Raw genomic sequence first — 19,215 nt, forward strand, 5'->3', positions numbered from 1 at the left:
TAATTTCTTGCATGATTAATGTAAACGGTTTTTAAATTATGAAGTTCATAATAAATGGTTCATTTTAAAATTGCGAAATTCTAAAAAATATATATATATATATAGTCATTTTAGACGATGATATATATATATATATATATATCAACGCTTGTCTATATGTAAGAATAATAATTATTTGATGAATTAAATTTTGCTTATTATACTTTAATATGCTTCATGGTTTAATGGTATTAAGAAAACATACTTTATGATTCATTGTCTAACATCATAAAAGAAATTATTTGTAATCGATTAGTTTTGTAGTCGATTAGTCTTTGGTCTAATATCATAAAAGAATTTGGATTATATGTTGATATTTACTAATGTAATAGCCATGTTTATATGAGCAAAATTTAAAGTTTTCAGGATTGTGTATTCTCTCGGAAAGATATGGACAAGTTATCAGCCAATTCAGAAACGTGAACAGCTGAAACTTTCATCGCCGATATACTTCTGTTTATAAGATAAGTATTTTATGCTTTATATACAAGTTTAACAAACTTGATTAGATAAATCAATTTGCATGAAGTTGGCAGTGATATAAATTTGTTCATTAAATTGATTGATAGGTTAAACTTTGTTAAAAAACATGAGAGTAATAATATAGTCTATATAATAATTACTATGAAAGTTTTATTTATTTTCTGATATAATAAGACACCTTTGTTAATACATATTTATATATATTTGAAATATTTTGATTTTATTACCATTTATATTGAGGATTTTAAGTTTAAAGCTTCACTCTAAAAGATCCATAAGTTTTGGAGAATAATATATATAAAAAAGGTATTATCACCTGAAGTGATTACCTAAAGCTCATTTTGTATTTTGCATTTAAAGATTACAAGACCTGAAGTCTGTAAATAAAGCCAACTATGTTAGATGTTAAGTTTAAAAGTAAATTTTCTTCAATAATTTTTTTATGATGCATATATATGAAAAAATATCTATTGATAAATCACGTCTAGTTGATTATGATTCATTCTCCTGAAGAGAATATGACATTTATACCCTTTTAGACGTGAGCATTGGTCAAGAAAATGAACATAAAAGTGGTTTTAGACGTAAGCATAAATGAGGTCAAGGTCCAAAGAGTTTCTTTATAGAACTCATACTCTCACTTAAAGTTGAGAAAATAAACATGGTAATAAAGAAAAGAAATTATGAATTCATCTGAAGATGAAAGAAAATTTATTGTGTGTTCAATACAAGGTAGTAAAAACTTATAGAATGCTTAAAAAGAGGATCTATATGATGCTCCAGAAGTGTACATAGTATTACTGCACATAAAAATTCAATTTAAAGTTCTTAAGAATGCAATTTAAAGTTCTTAAGGTATTGTATTTTTATAAGTATCAAAAGTTAAAAGGATCTACGAAAAATACATAACTCATGTAGGATATAGTGTTGATTATGAAAATGAGATACATTCGAGATTGATAAACCTGTAGTATTATCATCTCGAGGGGAAGAGTTAAAGAATCTCACTTTTTATGATAAGTCAAACATTCAGAAGATTATGTTTACACTAAAACTAAGATTGGTGAATTTTTCTCAAAGTAAATCCGTAAGATTTTGAGACACTTATGTTGAGACAATAAGCAAACGAAATGATATATACATTTCAATCAGAAATAATTCTCAAAGCAGTATAAGTATTTTAGAGAAAATATCTACAGCCTCTTATATATTGTACTACACAAAGATTAGTATAATGAAGATAAATGTATAGTAAACTAGAAGTTTACATTTGGCATGAATCAGTTAGAATTTGGTTCATTAATAATGCGAATATATACTTAAAGGTCATATGCATAGTCATATAAGAACCAGAAGATTCTTCCGAATGATTTGACATATGTTGCTTACCCATAAGATAAAAGGGTAATATGGTTTTCACCAGCCAAAATAAGATATTGGCATAAATAACGAAGATGTTAGTGGACTGATCACCCACTATGCATTTTTATAATATTGGTGAATTCACTTCTTAAAGTCTTTAACGACTATAGCACATTCACTGAGATAAGTGCTAAACATTTTGAGCAACACTGGTTCGCATCAAGCCAATAAATATTCACTAGTTCTCCCCATCATTGGTATAGAATCAGAAACCAATCATTTTCATCTAAGAATGTTGGATGTTGCTCCGCCACAGAGCTTCAAATGAAGATGTGTTTTCAAATGAGGTTGGAAATATATGTTGTATATAAATCTCTATTGACACTTAAGAATCCAGAGCCATCCCCGAAAAATATAAGTAAGGCTATACATGAATTCTAAAAGTGAGTAAGTACTTCCAACATAAGGGGGAGAAAATAAACAGCTGGAAAAGAAAATAAGTTGAAATGAATTATCATTGATCCTCGGGCTAAACACAATGTGAAATAGAAGTCCAAAAGATAATTCATTTCAAAACTTACTAATGCAGTTGCCAGACACGACCCATATAAATATAGTGATCAAGTCACATATACCAGCTGTAAATGCTCCAATAAGAATAAATGTTCTACAAGAACAATATCAAACTGCTAGTCACGCCTGCAGCGTGGTAGACAGATTGGTTCCCAAGATAAATCCTCGTAAATGAAAAGGAGCATATATTGATAATGGTCAAAACGAGGCAATATAGTTTTGTATGATCTCCGAAGAGAAATTAAACATGACTGACGAAAATTCAGGTACCTGAGACAAATGAAGAGATCTCAATAAGTTATGTCATGTATGAAACAAAATGGAACCGATAAGAAAATTGACGTCGATGATATTATACATGCAAAGTAGCAGTTGATATAATAAATGAGAAAGAGGATCATGAAAGAAAGTCTATTGAAAAGTGTACACAAAGAAATGATTGGCCAAATCAGAAAGATGCAATAGACAAAGATATAAACTTCTTGTGAAATAGAGAAGTATTTGGACCAGTAGTCCATACACTAAAAGGTGTAAAACAAGTGAGATGTAAATGAACCGTTGCACACAAAGAAGGATCAATATGAAATTAATTGTGAAGAGACATAATTTCATGTGGTAGATGCAACTAGTTTTCAAGTTCCTTATAGTCTGGTAATAAAGGAAGAACTTGAATAAAACAATCCACTTGAAAAATGTTAATCCCTGGAAGTATAATCCATGAAGGATTGATAATATCAAAATCATGTTCCCGGGAACTCTGTATATTCGATCGAATTGAAACAAACTATTTATGGGATATATGAAATATTATAAGGTTAACAAATGTATCCATTTGTATTTATCAAGAGATTATAAATCAATAGAATCATGATTTGAATATAATCAAAACTGCTGAAGAGTTATAGAAAAATTATGTTTTGGAAGAAAACTTTTGACAATACCATATTGTTTTTATGTATTCTAAACTGGAGATCTAAAACTGAGATGTTATCATAAAGATCCTTAAAGTATTTTATTTAAGACGCTCGTATATGTTTGGTCCTGAAATACCATACGTAAGAGTGTTATTTGAGAAAATTATTAATCTTTTTCATTACTGAAAGATGTAATTTCATATGAAAAGAAAGAAAATCATAATAGTAACTTCTATAGTTACAAATGAATAATTCGTATGTACGAGGCGAATCTCTAGACGATTGTATGTAAGAAATTTGGTTTGAAATCCAAATAGACCAATAAACTATTGTCTAAGTCAAAAGAGAATTATGGACAAGAAGTCTAAAGGCCCTAGATATCATAATTGAAATGAATAGAGTTTATTCTCTTAAGCTCAATTCTCTGAAGAGAGTTGATTGGAATGCATATCCTGAAGATATTGTTTCCAGGGAAAGAAATATGATAGTAAGTGTGGTTGTACTCTTTTTCCTTATCATGTTTTTTTTTATCCCATTGGGTTTTTCCATGACAAGGTTTTAACGAGGCAACAAAGATCATACAAAAGATAGACACTCAAAGAGAATGTTACAATTTGAGAGATGAAAATCTATCATTGTTCTAAAGGTTCTATGACTACTCATTCGAGGGGGAGCTTACGTAGTTGTACTCTTTTTACTTTTACTACGGTTTTTCCCATTGAGTTTTCCATGACTAGGTTTTTAACGAGGCATTACGTAATACAAGATGGATGATCAAGGGGGAGTGTTATAAGATAAACTTTGAAATGATCCTCCACTTCTTTACCAACTCAAGCACTATGATCATCTACTCATCAAGCACTATGATCACCCACTCATTTACCAAATCAAGCACCATCTTTGTTATTTTATGTATTGTTGCTCACTATAAATACCATCACTCATCTCACTCTTTTGTACACCATAACAAAGAAGAGTTTATAATCAAAGAACCATTACATCTTCTTCTTCTTCCTTATAATAAACTCTCTCCTTTATATTAGTGTTATTTGCTTCCTACGGGTATTAAATTCTACTCTTATTTAAATTTCTCGATACTATAAATTATAAGTTATTTCATAACAGATTTATTATTATTTTTTGATAATGATGTCGCGCTATACACCATAGAAGATAAGATGTTTGATTATGAAATTATTAAGATGGCGACCAACTTGAAGAATAGAGAATAAGTTTTAAAAAAAAGATTTGTAGGGTTAATGAAACACGTTCTCTGTAGAATAAGGACGACACGAGGACTGCTGCACATGTTTCGAGTAAATTTGATTAAATCGAGTTTTTCTTTCTTTCTTTTTTTTGACAAAGGGCTTGATTAAATCGAGTTATAGAGTTTTGGATTAATTGAAGATTTTTTTTATTCACTGATGATGAATCTAATCGGTTATACTACAATAGATCAATAATGAAAATGAACATATAGTTGTGGAAAACATTTCAATCTTAAGGACTACTATCTTTGTTCTTGACATCACTCCCACGACTACCTTGGAACTAATTTGCATACTATTATTACGTATGGGATGATGAGGCGCGAACTTTTGGGTTCTATGATTGGTCGGAAGTCAATTTTGGGATATTGAATTTAGAGCTCCTTTTAAAAACTGAAGTTGGTCAACTCTCTCTTGCCATTGTTTGTTTTTACTTGAGATGAACACGACAAAGACGGAGCTATTTACTGCGGGTCTGGACCATAGTGAATCCCTTGCTATTGCTAGCTACAGATTCTCTACTGGTTCTTTTCCCATCAGATATCTCGGTCTTCCCCTCATGAGCAGGACCCGCTCATGACCAAAATCACCAGAAGCTTTCAAGCATGGGCTGTCAAGCTGCTTTCTTTCGCTGGCCAGCTTCAGCTCCTGAAATCTGTCATTTTTGGGCTGATTAATTTCTGGGTCTCAGCCTTTGTTCTTTCGAAGGGTTGCATTTCGACGATTGAGTCTTTTTGCGCTCGCTTCCTTTGGTCTGGGAATATTGAGAAAAGAGGAATTGCTAAAATTGGTTGGACGACGGTCTGTCTCCCGAAGCAGGAGGGGGGATTGGGGATTAGAAGTATCATTGTGTGGAACCAAGTTTTGGGTCTTAAGCTCATCTGGCTATTGCTTTCTAACTCTCCCTCGCTGTGGGCTGATTGGCATAAAAGTGTTCATCTCACGGGAAACTTCTTCTGGACCATAGAACCTGCTTCGTCGGACTCATGGGCTTGGAAGAGAATCCTTAAACTCAGACCTCTCGCGCTGCAATTATGTAACACCGTCATTGGCAATGGTGTCACCACAAGATTCTGGTTCGATGTGTGGTCTCCTTTTGGTCAGTTAATTAATTACATAGGTGCTGGTGGACCCAGAGCGCTCTGTGTGCGTAAGGAGGCGATGGTAGTTGATGTTATCTCTGGCTCATCCTGGTCGCTTCCTCATCCACGCTCTCAGCAGGAAGTGGCCTTTCACTCTTATTTAACTACTATTCCTCTTCCACTTCATAATGATGTCAATGATGTATTTGAATGGAAAGCTCTTGATTGTACTTTGAATGTGTTTAACTCTAGGGCTACTTGGGAGGTGCTGAGACCTAGACAGCCAAGCCCAAGCCTGGCATGATGTCGTCTGGTTCAAAGGGGCTCTGCCGAAGCACGCCTTCACGATGTGGGTAGCGAACTACGATCGCCTACCGACAAGATCAAGACTGATCTCTTGGGGTCTTGCAATTCCAGCGACGTGTCCTCTCTGCGCAGCTCTCCCGGAAACGCGTGATCACTTATTTATCTCCTGTCCATATACCGGCGATATATGGACTCAGGTATTCGCTAGATGCAACCCTCCCTCGCGGATGTTTGCGGACTGGAACGAGCTCCTATCCTGGATCCGAACAGCTACGTCGAAGAGGAAGGTCATGCTAAGGAAGCTGGCTTCTCAAGCGGTGATCTTTCATGTATGGAAACAGAGGAATAACCTGATTCACAATGCTACTGCCCTGTCTGCTACAACCGTCTTCATTTCTCTTGACAGGGAGTTGAGGAATTTAATCTCCTCTAGAAGAACCAAGAAACATTTTAGCTCACTTATGGCTTTATGGATTAGATAGAGTTTTAAGTGGCTTTTTATCCAACTGTTTGGATGTGGTTGATCCATCTTGTTTTTATTCTTTTTTGCTAAGATGTGTTCAAACTTAAGATCTTGCTTGTGTAAAATTTTTTTTTCATTTATATGATATTTACAATTTAGCAAAAAAAAAAAAAGAGTCTTCCATACCTGGAGGTGGAGAAACTTTTTTAAGTAATTTGTTTTTGTGAGATGTAAAGTGTAAACTACATGAATTACGTGACTTCCAAATTCAAATTACCAAAATAAAAGGATGACTAAACTTTAAATGATTGTTGATTTGAAAGTCAAATAACTTCGCCAAACCCTAATATATCTCCTCTAACCCAAGCGACACGTTTCCATTTTGAATTAAAAATTTGTCAACAAACCATCAATTTGTTATTCGAAATATTACAAAAAAAAATTCCTACAAAGACTAAACTATCAGTCATTATACAACCAAATTCAAAAGGCTTTCTACAAGATATTGTGAATGTCTGATTTCGTTAATATTCGAACTTATTTATATTCCCGTGGTCACTAATGAGTAACGAGGCAATAAAAGTAAGTTCCAAAGATTCTTTTCCTTTTTGAAAAATTGAAAGTAAATAACAAATACTTTTTACACTGAAATAACATTATTGAAATAAACTCTAAATACAAAATATTTACAAAAAAATCTTGAGGTCATTTACAGTTTACTTTGAATCTTAATTTGGTGTATACTAGACCGGACCGTACCAATCATTTGTCATTAATACAACTCCCAACGAGAATCCTCAGCCTCACCGACGGCGTCTCACCATTGTAACAACGTCTGACTCAGTCAGTTCCGTCATCGCACCGTTAACCATCCTCATGTCTCCCACCGTTATCTCCCCGTTGGCGTCATCCTCAACGTAGATCTTGTTAACGCCACCGGCGTTGACCCTTACGATCTTCCCTAGCAACCTCCCCGGCTGTTTCCATTCAGCGAGCAAAGTAGGCATTCTGAAACCTTCGCGTGCATCCCACGCACTCACTTCCACGGCGTCGGATCCTTTCTTCTCCGCCGCTAATAAAACCGCCGGAGGCAACGACGAGGAAACTCCGTACTTGTTGAAGAAGGAAGCCACCACTTCCTGACTTCCTTTTAAGTCAAGATTGTCCCATAGCTTAACAACTCCTCTTGAGCCGAACCCACCAAGATCAGGCCAGGACAACAAGTCGCCGAAGCTATCACTGCACCGACGCAGCCAGGGTACATTTCCATCTATACCCTTGTCGTCATTTTCCTCGTAATAACTAAATCTTTTAACGCGTGAATCTCCATTGACCGAGTCGTCTTCTTTGTCACCGTCGTCTTCTTCGTCGTCTGAGGACTCTGAGGAACAAGATGAGTCGGAGTCGCTGTCGTAATCATAGACAATAGATTGGGAAGCTAGAGACGCGTCTACATTTCTTAATCTAAGGACTAAACTTTTGATTCTAGTCATGGTGAATGAAGCAAAAAATGAAAGCAGCAATAAAGCGCCCCATTTAAAGAAAGTATAAGCATAATGTAACTTTCCAACTCCGGAGACGGCAAACGGCAAAGTCGCTAATTCTGGTAATAACGACGGATCGTTCATCGAGTTTATCTTCACGTCAAAGTCGCTAATTCTGTTAATCACCGGTATTTCCATGAGGGTTTTTCTTGGGTTGAAGATTGAGTTTTTTTTTTCTTTTCTTTTTAGCAAGAAGATTGAGTTTCTTTTTGCTTGGTTATTACAAGGAACGGAAGTTAGAGAACGAGAAGAGGTTTTGGCTTTAGGGGTCACGCGAGTATTTATCACAAAGGGTAGATACATATGATGTGGCAGATAAGTATAGGATAGAATTGTAGAACGCGTAGGAGAAAGGTGGCGGCGGATGCTTTCGAGGAAGTGCAGGCCAGAAGAGATAAGAGCCCACGTTACATGAGTCAGCTTCTTGCCATTTGTGATATGTACGTTTCATATTTGACGAAGTCCCCTACCACATTTACGATTTAGCGTTAGCGTTACCCAGGGGCATTTAGCCACATATTGATTGTGAGAATATGGGCTTTGAATCAATATTGTTCTATTGGGTCAGAAATTAAAACAGAGCCCAATCACATAATGTGCCTTACAAACCGACGTTGTTCTTGTTACGCAAGGAAAAGGAAAAGGATTATTTACATAATCCTTACGATGTTAGGAGGAATAAGTCGGCTACGGTTCAAGTATAAATAGAAGATGTTCCAAGCTTGGTTGATCATCCTGGAGAAACCCTAAACACAAGAACAAAAGAAAAGTTAGGAGAGAGAGGTCAAGAGTAGAAGAAACTAAGGAGAAGAGACATTGTTGGAGTCATGTCTCTAAGGGATAAAGTTTCTTTGATCTTTCTTATTCTTTGTTGGTGTCATGTTTTATACGAGGAGGGCGCTTAGAGCGTTTGTGTAAACCCCTTTGATTGATAGTGGAAGTTGTGGGAGACGGTTCCCACCCGAGACGTACCGGTTCGAAGCCGGGAACTCGGTGATCAAATTCTATGTGTTCTTTTGTTAAGCAATCATACGATGAATAATTCCTAACAAGTGGTATCAGAGCAATCCAGGTTTTGATTGCGGGTGTTAGTGAGATTATAGAGGCAACACATGGATGGGTTGGATTTGAAAGATCAAAGGGAAACATGACGTGAAAGAAGTACGAGGTTGTTGAAGACTAGAAGACTGATTTCCGCTGCAATCACAAGGTTATTGTGATGTTCGAATTTTCTGGATACTCAAAGCTGCTAAGGATATGGAATCAAGATTTTAAAAGAACACATAGGAGTATACCGGTTTTAACAATAGAAAAGTCAAGATTTTTTGCTGTGAAATCAGGCTGTATCTTGACTTGTTCTAGTTGTTGAAAGTTTATTCAGGTCAGTGTTCAATGATGGGTTGATAGAGCAACCAGGTTTATAGAACCATGACTAAGGGACGCCTTGGGAATGGAATATATCTGAGAAAGTTGTCTCGAGATTATGTTACAAATCTTAGATTCAAGGGAAAATTTATAGCAGAAGAGTATGGAGGTGAAACATGGAGTCTGCTTTGAGGCAAAGCAGGCAGGGAACTTATGAGAAGTTCATATACAATCAGGCTGATAAAGTTTTCAAGGAGGGTTAAGTGTCAGGGATAAGGATCAGAGTTTCAAGAACTAAAGAAGAACACAAAGGGTGTGTTAGGTTCTGTAAGAAGAGATGCTTGGACTAAGGGTGTGTCGAAAGTCTATCTAGCAAGGATGATAGCTTGATGGCGGGTTCTGTTAAGTGATAACAGCGGTACACAGAAGAGTTCAAGGCAGATTTAATACAGAAGAGTCTGATGAAACAAGAGGAGTTGAATGGAAAGTTGTGTCGAAAGTCTTCCCAACAAGACTGGTTAGGAGGCGTGTTCCATCATGGATGATGGCGGTACAAGATGGATTCAGACTGCGGTTGTTTAACCATAAAGCAAGGTTTTCTGAAACACAAAAGGGAAGCTCAAGTAAAGCTAAGAGAAAGGAAATCTAGCAGTAATGTTTAACACTGTTAGTAAGGTTCTGTTTAACAAGAAGCATGGATCATGGTTTGTGTTGAAAGTCTATCTAGCATGTTTGGTAGCTTGATGGCGTGTCCTGTTAACGTTAACGGCGGTACAAAAGGAGTCCGAGGCTGTGGGGTTTAAACAGAAAAGTTTTTTGAATCAGAGAATTGCTTCAAGGGTTGAAACGTGTATGAATCAGGGAGGTAATTGCATTTGGTTAAAGGAAATCAACAACAGATTCATGACGGTCATGGAGGAGGCTGTGTGATTGATTGACTAATAGTAAAATCAATGTAGCTTCGGGCGTGAGGCAAACATGATTCTGGTTTGTACTAAATTTAAAGTGCAAAAGCGTATATAGGTAAAGGGAATTACCTAAAGATGAAGGAGGAGGCTGAGCTCTCACAGTTGAGGTTTAAAATAACTGTGAAGAATTAGAAGTCGTGCAATGTTGATTCTGGTTCCAGGTGGAGCTCGTCTTGGAAATCTGAAACGGTTTCAAGTTCCGAGTTAAGGTTCTCCGAAAGAAAAAGAAAAAAAAAAGAGACAAGCCATAAGAAGATGAAGATGTCAATAAATTCAAGCATAATCAGGTTGCAACATGAGTGAGAGGGAAAGCTTTCAGGTTAAATGCTTGGTAAGGATGGAGACATCTCGTTAAGAGGCAAAAAGGTAAGAGGTTACCTGAAGTTGCAGGAAGCAAGAGCGAAGGTTGGTCTTTCGTCATGAGTAGCTGGAAAGGAACAAGGAATCAAGTGTTAGATTCCACAAGGAGCTACTGTGTGAAGAAAGAGGTTGAAATCCAAGCGGTGATTTCAGTGTCTCGAATAAGTCTGAAAATTACTGAGGCTAGAAGGATGGTTCAAGTTTGTGGTCTTACCAGGAATCATCATGGGAGCAGAAGTACTTCGACTGATCACCGAAGAAACTGCGGAGAAGAAATCAAAAGTGATGATTTCACATAGCCTAGAGAAATCAGAAGAGACAGAATAAATGGAGTAGTTCCGGGATTTATTGAGGATGTTACCATTTAATGGAATCAGAAGATGATTCCAGGTCCAGGTGGAGCTGAAGAATGGTAAGATAAAGTGGAGCTGCTGTGGGAAAAGAAACCAAGTTAAGTTCTCAACAAAAAAAAAAAAATCAGAGGCGCAAAGGAGTGTGTAAGAGTTATCACAAGAGAAGTGCCATTGAAGGAGAACATATAAGGTTTTAGTAAAGCTGGCAAGGAGTTCAGCCTAAAGAACTGGAGGAGATTACTTAAGGAAACGTCTTAAAAAGTGGAGGTGGCGAAGGCTTTCGTCGGACAAGCTGTAGAAAGAAGACAAGCTAGCTCTGTTTGCAACTTTATCAAGAGAGATGAGTCGGACGCTGGAGGATCTTGAGCATTGATATCACATGATCAACGATGAAGTGAAATCGAGTGTTCCCATCAATGGTGATAACTTGAGAGAGAGTCATGAATCTCTATGAGTTTTTTTGAGCTCAAGAAGAAAACAGAAGCAGAGCGGTCCAAGGTGGTGTAATCGAAGGAAGAATCAGAGTTCAAGGTGGAGTAACCTGATCTGAGGTCGACGGCAAAGTAATGTCAGAGTTGCAATCTCGGATCGGAGTTGCGATGGTGGTGAACAACTGGAAAAGCAGGTTCGTAGATCGGACAAGCTGAAGGGAGACGTGTGACTTATATACAGCAGAGGAGGCAGAAAATACACTGGAGAAGCTGGTAGGGATTTTCAGAGTTGGTATCGACATACATCTATCACGGTAGTGGAATAGAACGAGGTTGATACCTGAAGCTGGTAAAGATAAGTCACCGAAGTTGCAAATAGGTAATTTGCATTGAGACTTCACTATCAAAGGAAAAGTCAAAGTCAAAGGGGGTTAGGACAACAAATCTACTATTCTTGCTGGAGATCTCATTGTTGTAGTTACGATGTGAGCAATGGATACTACAGATTCACTAAAGGGTTTAGTGATTACCGGCTATGGAGAACTCTCCGGAAATTAAATAAATTATGGCGAGACGAAGTTGCATCAGTTCCATTTTGCCATGATCGAGAGAGCAAAGCAGAAAGAGAAGTCATTGCAAGTTGCAGCGACTTTAATCGGGTTTGGTTTGCTTTGATAGATGTTGTTTTTGGTGTTTCACTGCCGGTGGAGACAGTCTCGAGTTGAAGGTGGCCGGAGGGCACCGCCATAAACCACTGAGATTCGTCGGAGTTCCAGTTGCATGTCAGGGTTTGTGTCTGAGACGTAATCAGAAGGAAAAGCTTTGATTTGCCGTCGGGGAAGGAAAGGACGTGAGGTAGAGGTGGGCCTTATCTGACTAAAGCCCAAGGTGGAGATTGTGAGAATATGGGCTTTGAATCAATATTGTTCTATTGGGTCAGAAATTAGAACAGAGCCCAATCACATAATGTGCCTTACAAACCGACGCTGTTCTTGTTACGCAAGGAAAAGGAAAAGGATTATGTAATAATCCTTACGATGTTAGGAGGAATAAGTCGGCTACGGTTCAAGTATAAATAGAAGATGTTCCAAGCTTGGTTGATCATCCTGGAGAAACCCTAAACACAAGAACAAAAGAAAAGTTAGGAGAGAGAGATCAAGAGTAGAAGAAACTAAGTAGAAGAGACATTGTTCGAGTCATGTCTCTAAGGGATAAAGTTTCTTTGATCTTTCTTATTCTTTGTTGGTGTCATGTTTTATACGAGGAGGGCGCTTTGAGCGTTTGTGTAAACCCCTTTGATTGATAGTGGATGTTGTGGGAGACGGTTCCCACCCGAGACGTACCGGTTCGAAGCCGGGAACTCGGTGATCAAATTCTATGTGTTCTTTTGTTAAGCAATCATACGATGAATAATTCCTAACATTGATCAAAATTCATTATAACTTTACTATAAAGTAACCCATTTGGCGGCGGATTTATCGTAATATGGAATCTATAATTTTATAACGGAAAAAAAAAACAATAATAATAATAATTCTATAACGGAATAACATATAGCTTGCAATTTAGCGTTACTTAGAGCAAGATTAACCTAAAGACTCATTTTGGGGATCTTAGTTAATTTTTAATAGTATATGTGAGTTAAGAGACCCAATTAAGAGATGACAACATTTAATGCGCTCCAATGCGAGTCTCCTAATTAAGGGTTTTTTTTAAAAAAAAAAGTTTAAAATAGATTAAATAAAACATATTAAAAGATAACATTTTAAACATAAATTTTTAAATAAAAACATGAAACAAAGATCAGTAAAATAAACGAGAGTAATTTCAAAGAAGCATCCGAGTTTAGTTGTTGTCTTCATCAAGTCCAAATTTACGTCATATATGTTCAACTAGATCAGCTTTCAGTTGTTGATGCATTTGTCTGTCACGAATTCTAGTTCGAACACCCATCATATTGGCGATATTTGTTGGGATATCTGTAGAATACGTGAGATCGACATGTGAAGTTTCGTTGTCTTCTGCTTTTTTGAAGTCTGAAACGTCAAATTGAGTGTATCCATCTCGTTCGTATTCTACTATCATATTATGGAGTATGACACAAGCTCTCATTTTTGTGGGAACCAAAATTCACACCGTCGAGTTTTGTTAATCGGAGGAAAGCCAAGTTAACCTAGCCTTCCCTGAAGGTCCCGGTTATCTGCTGGGCCACACACGACACGATCAATATGAAAGAATAAAATGAAAATAAGCAGAAAAAGAGAGTAAAATGAAAATGTCGCGAAGCGGGCTTTTCCATATTCCCTTCTTCTTTGTGATTATCTTCGGAAATTAGACATTTATCTCTTCCCGCGGATGAGATAAACCGTCATACCAGTCTTTGGGCTCAAGTCTTTTGGGACCATAGATGGGCCGTTGTCCGAAATTCGGACCCTCTTTGGGCCGTATCGAGACTTAAGCGTTTTTACAATTTTACCCGCGAAGTAGCCGTTGGTATAGGCATGGTTCTTCCAACGGAACCCTGTTTCTTCGCATAGACGAGGTAGTTGGTGTTAAGTTAACCGTAACCTGCTCTACTACGAAGAATAGGAAACCGTTTGAGAGACATAACCTTCCCAACTTCCCGAATACTTTTGACGATGTTTTTTAGACGGAACATTGGTGTCGTATCCACGGACCCAAAGACTGAGTTACGGAAACTTCGGACGAAGATGCATGGTTATGGGATGGGACCGGGTTCGGAATGGTCCACGGAGAATTGGCCGCGCTCGCCGGGCGAGCTGATCCGTGCCACGGTCGAGCTCGCCGGCGAGCCGACCGGCAACACGGTCGTGCTCGCCGGGCGAGCTGGCTCGTGTCACGGCCGAGGTCGCCGGCGAGTCGACCGGCAACATGGTCGTGCTCGCCAGGCGAGCTGGCTCGTGTCGTGGCCGAGCTCGCCGGCGAGTCGACCGGCAACACTGTCGTACTCGCCGGGCGAGCTGGCTCGTGTCGCGGCCAAGCTCTCCGGCGAGTCGACCGGCAAAACGGTCGTGCTCGCCGGGCGAGCTGGCTCGTGTCATGGTCGAGCTCGCCGGGCGATCCGTTTCGGCTATTCGTTTTCTCGGCTTTTGAAGTTTTGGCCGAGATTCGGTTTTTCTGAGGACTTTCGTACATCGATTCTGTCGTGACCGATTTTGACCCCAACAGATAGCCCCCAGCTAGCTAGGATCCGTGGACCTGGGTGTTAGGTCCTAGCTTGCGGTATGGTCTGTTCTAGGTGGAATTAGACGTAATAGGTCCTAGCTTGCGGTATGGTCTGTTCTAGGTGGAATTAGACGTAATCCTTTGTCGAAAGATTGAAGGGAATAGTAAAAAAAAATTGTATAAGTAAGGGAAGTAAGTTTTTCAAATTCTTTACTCACTTCTTCCCTTAAGAAAAGATTCCTCCAAGATAGAAATTTTTTCTCCAAGATCTCTCTTTGCTCAAAGAAAATGTCTTCAAGAAAAGGATCTTCAAAGAGGAATTCTTCCTCACACTCATCTTCGGGTGACACTTCTGCCAATGAGGTGATCGCCCCGAAAGAAGAGTTTGAAGTTGAGGAAGAAGCAAAGGATGCGTACTACAAAGCTCTTTGCGGCTCGCCTCCGCCTTCGCAAGACATTCCGATTCCTAAGAGGCCCGTGAGGTCGCCAAACGTACCCCTCACGCCGAGCATGGTCTCTCCCAACTATCTCACGACTCTCAGGGACTTTTACCAGATTCCAAGTGGAGTCGTATTTCGGATCCCGAGTTGCAACGAGAGTCCGAAGAACCCTCCGGAAGGTTTCTTTACTTGCTACGAGGCCTTCCTGGTGTATTGCCGCATGTGGTTTCCGATCCCTGGTACCATCGTCTGCGCGCTTCACCACTTAGGGCTTTCGATCAGCCAGCTAAGCGTTCCGGCCTTGCAGCATTGGCTCGGCGTGTTGACCTCAAGTTACGAGCTAGGAATGGATCTTAACCCTGGCGACTTCGAGGGATTTTGGTCTACGAGAGGAACGGGGATCGATGGCTCATGCTGCATGGCGCTAAAGAAGGGCATGGCTATAATTCAGGGGCACACTTCACATCCTAAGACATGGTTCGAGCGCTTTTTCTTTGTCGGGATAGATGGGGAGTCTGTCGAGGAGAGCTTCCTCCACCTATTCCGTCGGGAGTGGAACTTCACCCGTGGTAATAGGAATAGCTATGTTTTTCGTTTTGATACCTTGAAAACATGAGAGGATGATTTTTTTATTATCTTGCAGTGAACAGGATCGTTCCGCCAACTCCTGTCGATCTTTTTGCCAAGCGAGATCTTCTCCGCGGCAGGCCGTTCTTCTGGAATTCCTTCACCACCGAACGGATTCGAAGCACCGTGGAGCTCCATCGATCTCGAGCCGTCTCTCAGCCTCTTGACGTTCCGTATGACGTAGAACCGGTCATTGATGTCTTGCCTGCTCAGAGGCAGAGAATCAGGTCTCGGAAAGGCAAGGGAGTTGCCTCTGACAACGTCTTGGGAAACCCTCCGCTGCCAGAATGGAACCCTAGTTTCTCCCCAGGGGAAAGGAGTGGAACAAGCGAGGTTCCCCCTCTCAGTGACTTTTTTGCCGACCTCCCTCCCGGTTTTACTACCCATGAGTCGCTGGACGAAGAGTCGAGGAGGAAGGTAGTCACCGAAGGCTCCAGCTTAATAAACGAGGTTTATCCTTTGAACTTTGATCTAAATTATATTATTTTTTTTTCCTTTTCCGATCTTAAGTTCGTGCAGGGGATGAGGGTGTTCAATGTACCGCTCGACGGAAGTTTCCGGGAGTCGCGTATCTCTCACTTCAAAGCCGAGGAGGCTGAAGAGAACTCTTTCGGTTTCGGAAGGAGGTCGAAGAACAGAGCCGGAGACAGGCTGAGCTCCATTCTCGGGCCCTTGTCCGTGCGGAGAGGAGAGGAAAGAGAGCGATTGTCGCCGAAATGAAGCGAAGGGCTGCTTTGTTTGCCACCGAATTCGAGAGCTTTAAGGATGCTCAAGAATTCGTGGGCGATTTTCGCGAGTGCCGTGGCTCGGTTGCTACCATCTACAAGTCGCAGAACGAGGACTTCTCTTTGCCTACCGAGGTCGCTGAGATGTCGGGTCTTATGAACGGGTGTGCCCATGCCGAATCCTTGGTTCCTACGATCGAAGGAAGGGTCCGACAGCTTTGGGATTCCATCGAAGTCTCGGAGGACACAAAGGAAGCGGGAAACGGTATTGGTGATGAAGGTGCCGGAGTCGCGGACGTAGAGGTGGACCAGCCTGCGAGCTCGTTCGGGGTCTCCATGTCCGGGTTCTTCGACTTTGAGCTTTGAGGATTGTTGGGATTATTTCCCTTAGTTTTATTTCGAGGTTTGATGTATCTAGGCCGAGTGTGGCCGTATTTGATTTATGTGTGTTATGGCCTTGCGAGGCTATGTGAACTATGTGTTTGAGACCGGCCGTTTGGTGGCTTTGGGTCCTAGCCATTTTTTGCGGCTTCTATATATATGATGAATGATTGACATTCTGTGCGTTTTAGTTTATACTTCTGCCAAGTGTGAGGGAAAGATACGAGTAGTCACTTCGTATCTTAACTCTTAGTTTATCGTCTTGTTCGTTTGCTCTTACTGAACGAGGGCGTTCGGAAACGTTTAGGAGTTTCGCGAAGTTTCGTGAGCGTATTAGATATAGACGATGGGACATGTTTTTAAGATCTCGTATCATGTCTTGAGATGTTAGTGGACCAGTAGGACTGGGTTTAGGGCAAGACCTAGGTTTACTTTCGGCTCTAAGGCTGTGCGATGACTGATCGGCTCTCATTTTGCCCGTGGGCGATTTCCACCTGGTTCTTTCCGATTTAAAGTCCACGACTTGGCGCCGGCTTATATGACTTGTATGGAACGAACCGAGCACTCTCCAGAGACCGTCTGGAGTGCTGACCAAAATTTCGGATTTCTTGTAGAGCGCGCTATGGTATCCTCGTCGGGTGTAAGAGAACCTTTACTTTTACGAAAGGTTAGACTACGAGTTCTTTTTTTAGAACGTTTTGGGTTTGTCCGTCGGGGCCAATCGACGGGCAATTTGTTTTTTTTTTTTTAGAGTCGCGGACGGACCGTGTGTTTGGATAATATCTCTCGAAAATATTTACGACGTCTCGCTTTTTCCGAAAGGTATATCCTTTGTAGTGAGAAAGTTAAGATCTTCGTTTTTAGAGAAGATGTATTTGGTCTTGCTTGACCATTGATACGCAGTGATTGTTGTTTAAGTTAGTTCCCATCCAAGGACTGCTTGAAAGGTATGCGTGTTTGGAGACCCTTGTCTTGGGTGTTTCTCAGGTTAACCTCCGATTGTTGTGGCTTATTGCAAGTGAATCGGGAGACCAAAATAAAATGAGTTTTATTGGAAAAGTTTCGAAAATATCGAGTACATGTGTGGATTTTCCGAACTTTGTGGGAGTATACAAGTATACGTACCCACTCCCCCCCCCTTTTTGGAGAGGGGGATAGCTGAACTTGTCAATATGACAAGCTGCCTACATACCTCTTTCGAGGATCAAGCCATCTCGTAGTTCTGCTTTGTTGTTACGGGCGTTCCTACTCGTTGTATAGGGCCGTTTCTGTTACTTCGGCCGTTGAGTCTTTAGTTAAATCGGCAGCCGTTTCGTGAGTCGGGTTTTCCGCTGGTAGGGCGATGTACTCCGGGATCGCGTCGCTGTCCGGAGCCGCTGCCTGGGTGAGTGATTCTGAATCACTCTTTGTGGAACCTTTGGGAGTACTCTGATTTTTCTTGACTCGCTTCGGCCTAATCGCAGGGGTGTTCCGAGTTTGTCGTAGCTTATGCTCGGTCAAAAAGCAGAGCCTAGATTCTTTCTGGCATCCCCAGATTACTGCTGTTCCGTTTGGTGTTGGGAACTTGATGCTAAGGTGGTAAGTCGACGATACTGCCTTCATTGCGTTGATCCATGGGTTCCCATGATAACATTTTAGATGGCCGGGTTATCGACTACGGCGAAGTCAACGATTTTCGTGACTTCCCTTGCCATGACCGGAAGTTTGATCGATCCGAGGGTCATTGATGTTGTGCCCGAAAAACCGGTCAGTGGTTTTGGTTCTGGGACGACTTCCCCGAGTTTGATGTTCATTCTCCGTAGAGTGTCGAGGAAAATGACGTTGACCGTGCTGCCTGTGTCGATGAGGATTCTTCCCACTTCGAGGTCTCGAATCACAAAGTCGATGACTAGCGGGTCGCAGTGAGGTTTATCGAGTCCGACGGTTTCCTCCTCCTCGAAAACAATCGTATCGTTTGGAGCGTTGTTGGTCGGGGACTGAGTCGTCCAGTTAGAACTTGTTTCCGCCTTTCTTTCGTAGGCCTTGATGGATGAAACAGAGTCGCGGTAGAATTGCGATTCTCCGATGATCATGTTTATCCTCCGGTAGGTACTATTGTCTCCATGGTCATCCTGCCTTCTTCCGCGTTTCTCGCCAGACTGGTTTGCGCGTGCGTCCCTCTCGGGAGACTCTTTATCAGTCCTGGGAGGGCGGTCGGAATCCAGGATGAGGCCTTTTATGCTAGTGACCTTCGAGAGGTCGCCAGCGAGGAGTTTTACGGCTGGCCTTGCGCCGAGAACTTTGCAGTTTGTAGTGGAAAGACCTTTGGTCAGGGGGAACTCGCAGTAGGAGTTATCCTTGTACTG

At 40.5% G+C, this 19,215-nt stretch overlaps 2 protein-coding genes across 14 annotated transcripts; one reads left to right on the forward strand and one right to left on the reverse strand.

Annotated features, from left to right (window-relative positions):
• The first annotated feature begins 6,068 nt into the window (after nt 1–6,068).
• Nucleotides 6,069–6,509, forward strand: LOC125590499. Its single transcript, XM_048764083.1, has one exon. It carries the CDS (start codon nt 6,069–6,071, stop codon nt 6,507–6,509), a length of 441 nt encoding a protein of 146 aa, XP_048620040.1.
• A 564-nt stretch (nt 6,510–7,073) lies between these two features.
• Nucleotides 7,074–12,623, reverse strand: LOC106367568. 13 transcript variants are annotated; one of them, XM_013807366.3, is made up of 7 exons: nt 12,042–12,623; nt 11,622–11,911; nt 11,089–11,155; nt 10,942–10,989; nt 10,746–10,794; nt 10,437–10,548; nt 7,074–8,780 (listed from the first exon to the last, which is right to left on the reverse strand). In XM_013807366.3, exon 7 carries the CDS (start codon nt 8,335–8,337, stop codon nt 7,294–7,296), a length of 1,044 nt encoding a protein of 347 aa, XP_013662820.2. In that variant the 5' UTR covers nt 8,338–8,780; nt 10,437–10,548; nt 10,746–10,794; nt 10,942–10,989; nt 11,089–11,155; nt 11,622–11,911; nt 12,042–12,623; the 3' UTR covers nt 7,074–7,293. The 13 variants fall into 13 exon arrangements, with proteins under 13 accessions (XP_013662820.2, XP_022556437.2, XP_013662817.2 ...); XM_022700716.2 differs by having other exon boundaries at nt 11,089–11,158; nt 11,622–11,851; nt 12,042–12,511; XM_013807363.3 differs by having other exon boundaries at nt 11,089–11,158; nt 12,042–12,511.
• Between the last annotated feature and the right edge of the window lie 6,592 nt (nt 12,624–19,215).

Source organism: Brassica napus, chromosome C7 (genome assembly GCF_020379485.1).
Source record: "Brassica napus cultivar Da-Ae chromosome C7, Da-Ae, whole genome shotgun sequence".
NCBI lineage: Eukaryota > Viridiplantae > Streptophyta > Magnoliopsida > Brassicales > Brassicaceae > Brassica > Brassica napus.

Coding starts and splice junctions, on each gene's coding strand:
- LOC125590499 (XM_048764083.1), top strand. CDS start 6,069: ATGTGGGTAGCGAACTACGATCGCCTACCGACAAGATCAAGACTGATC.
- LOC106367568 (XM_013807366.3), bottom strand. CDS start 8,337: ATGTATCTACCCTTTGTGATAAATACTCGCGTGACCCCTAAAGCCAAA.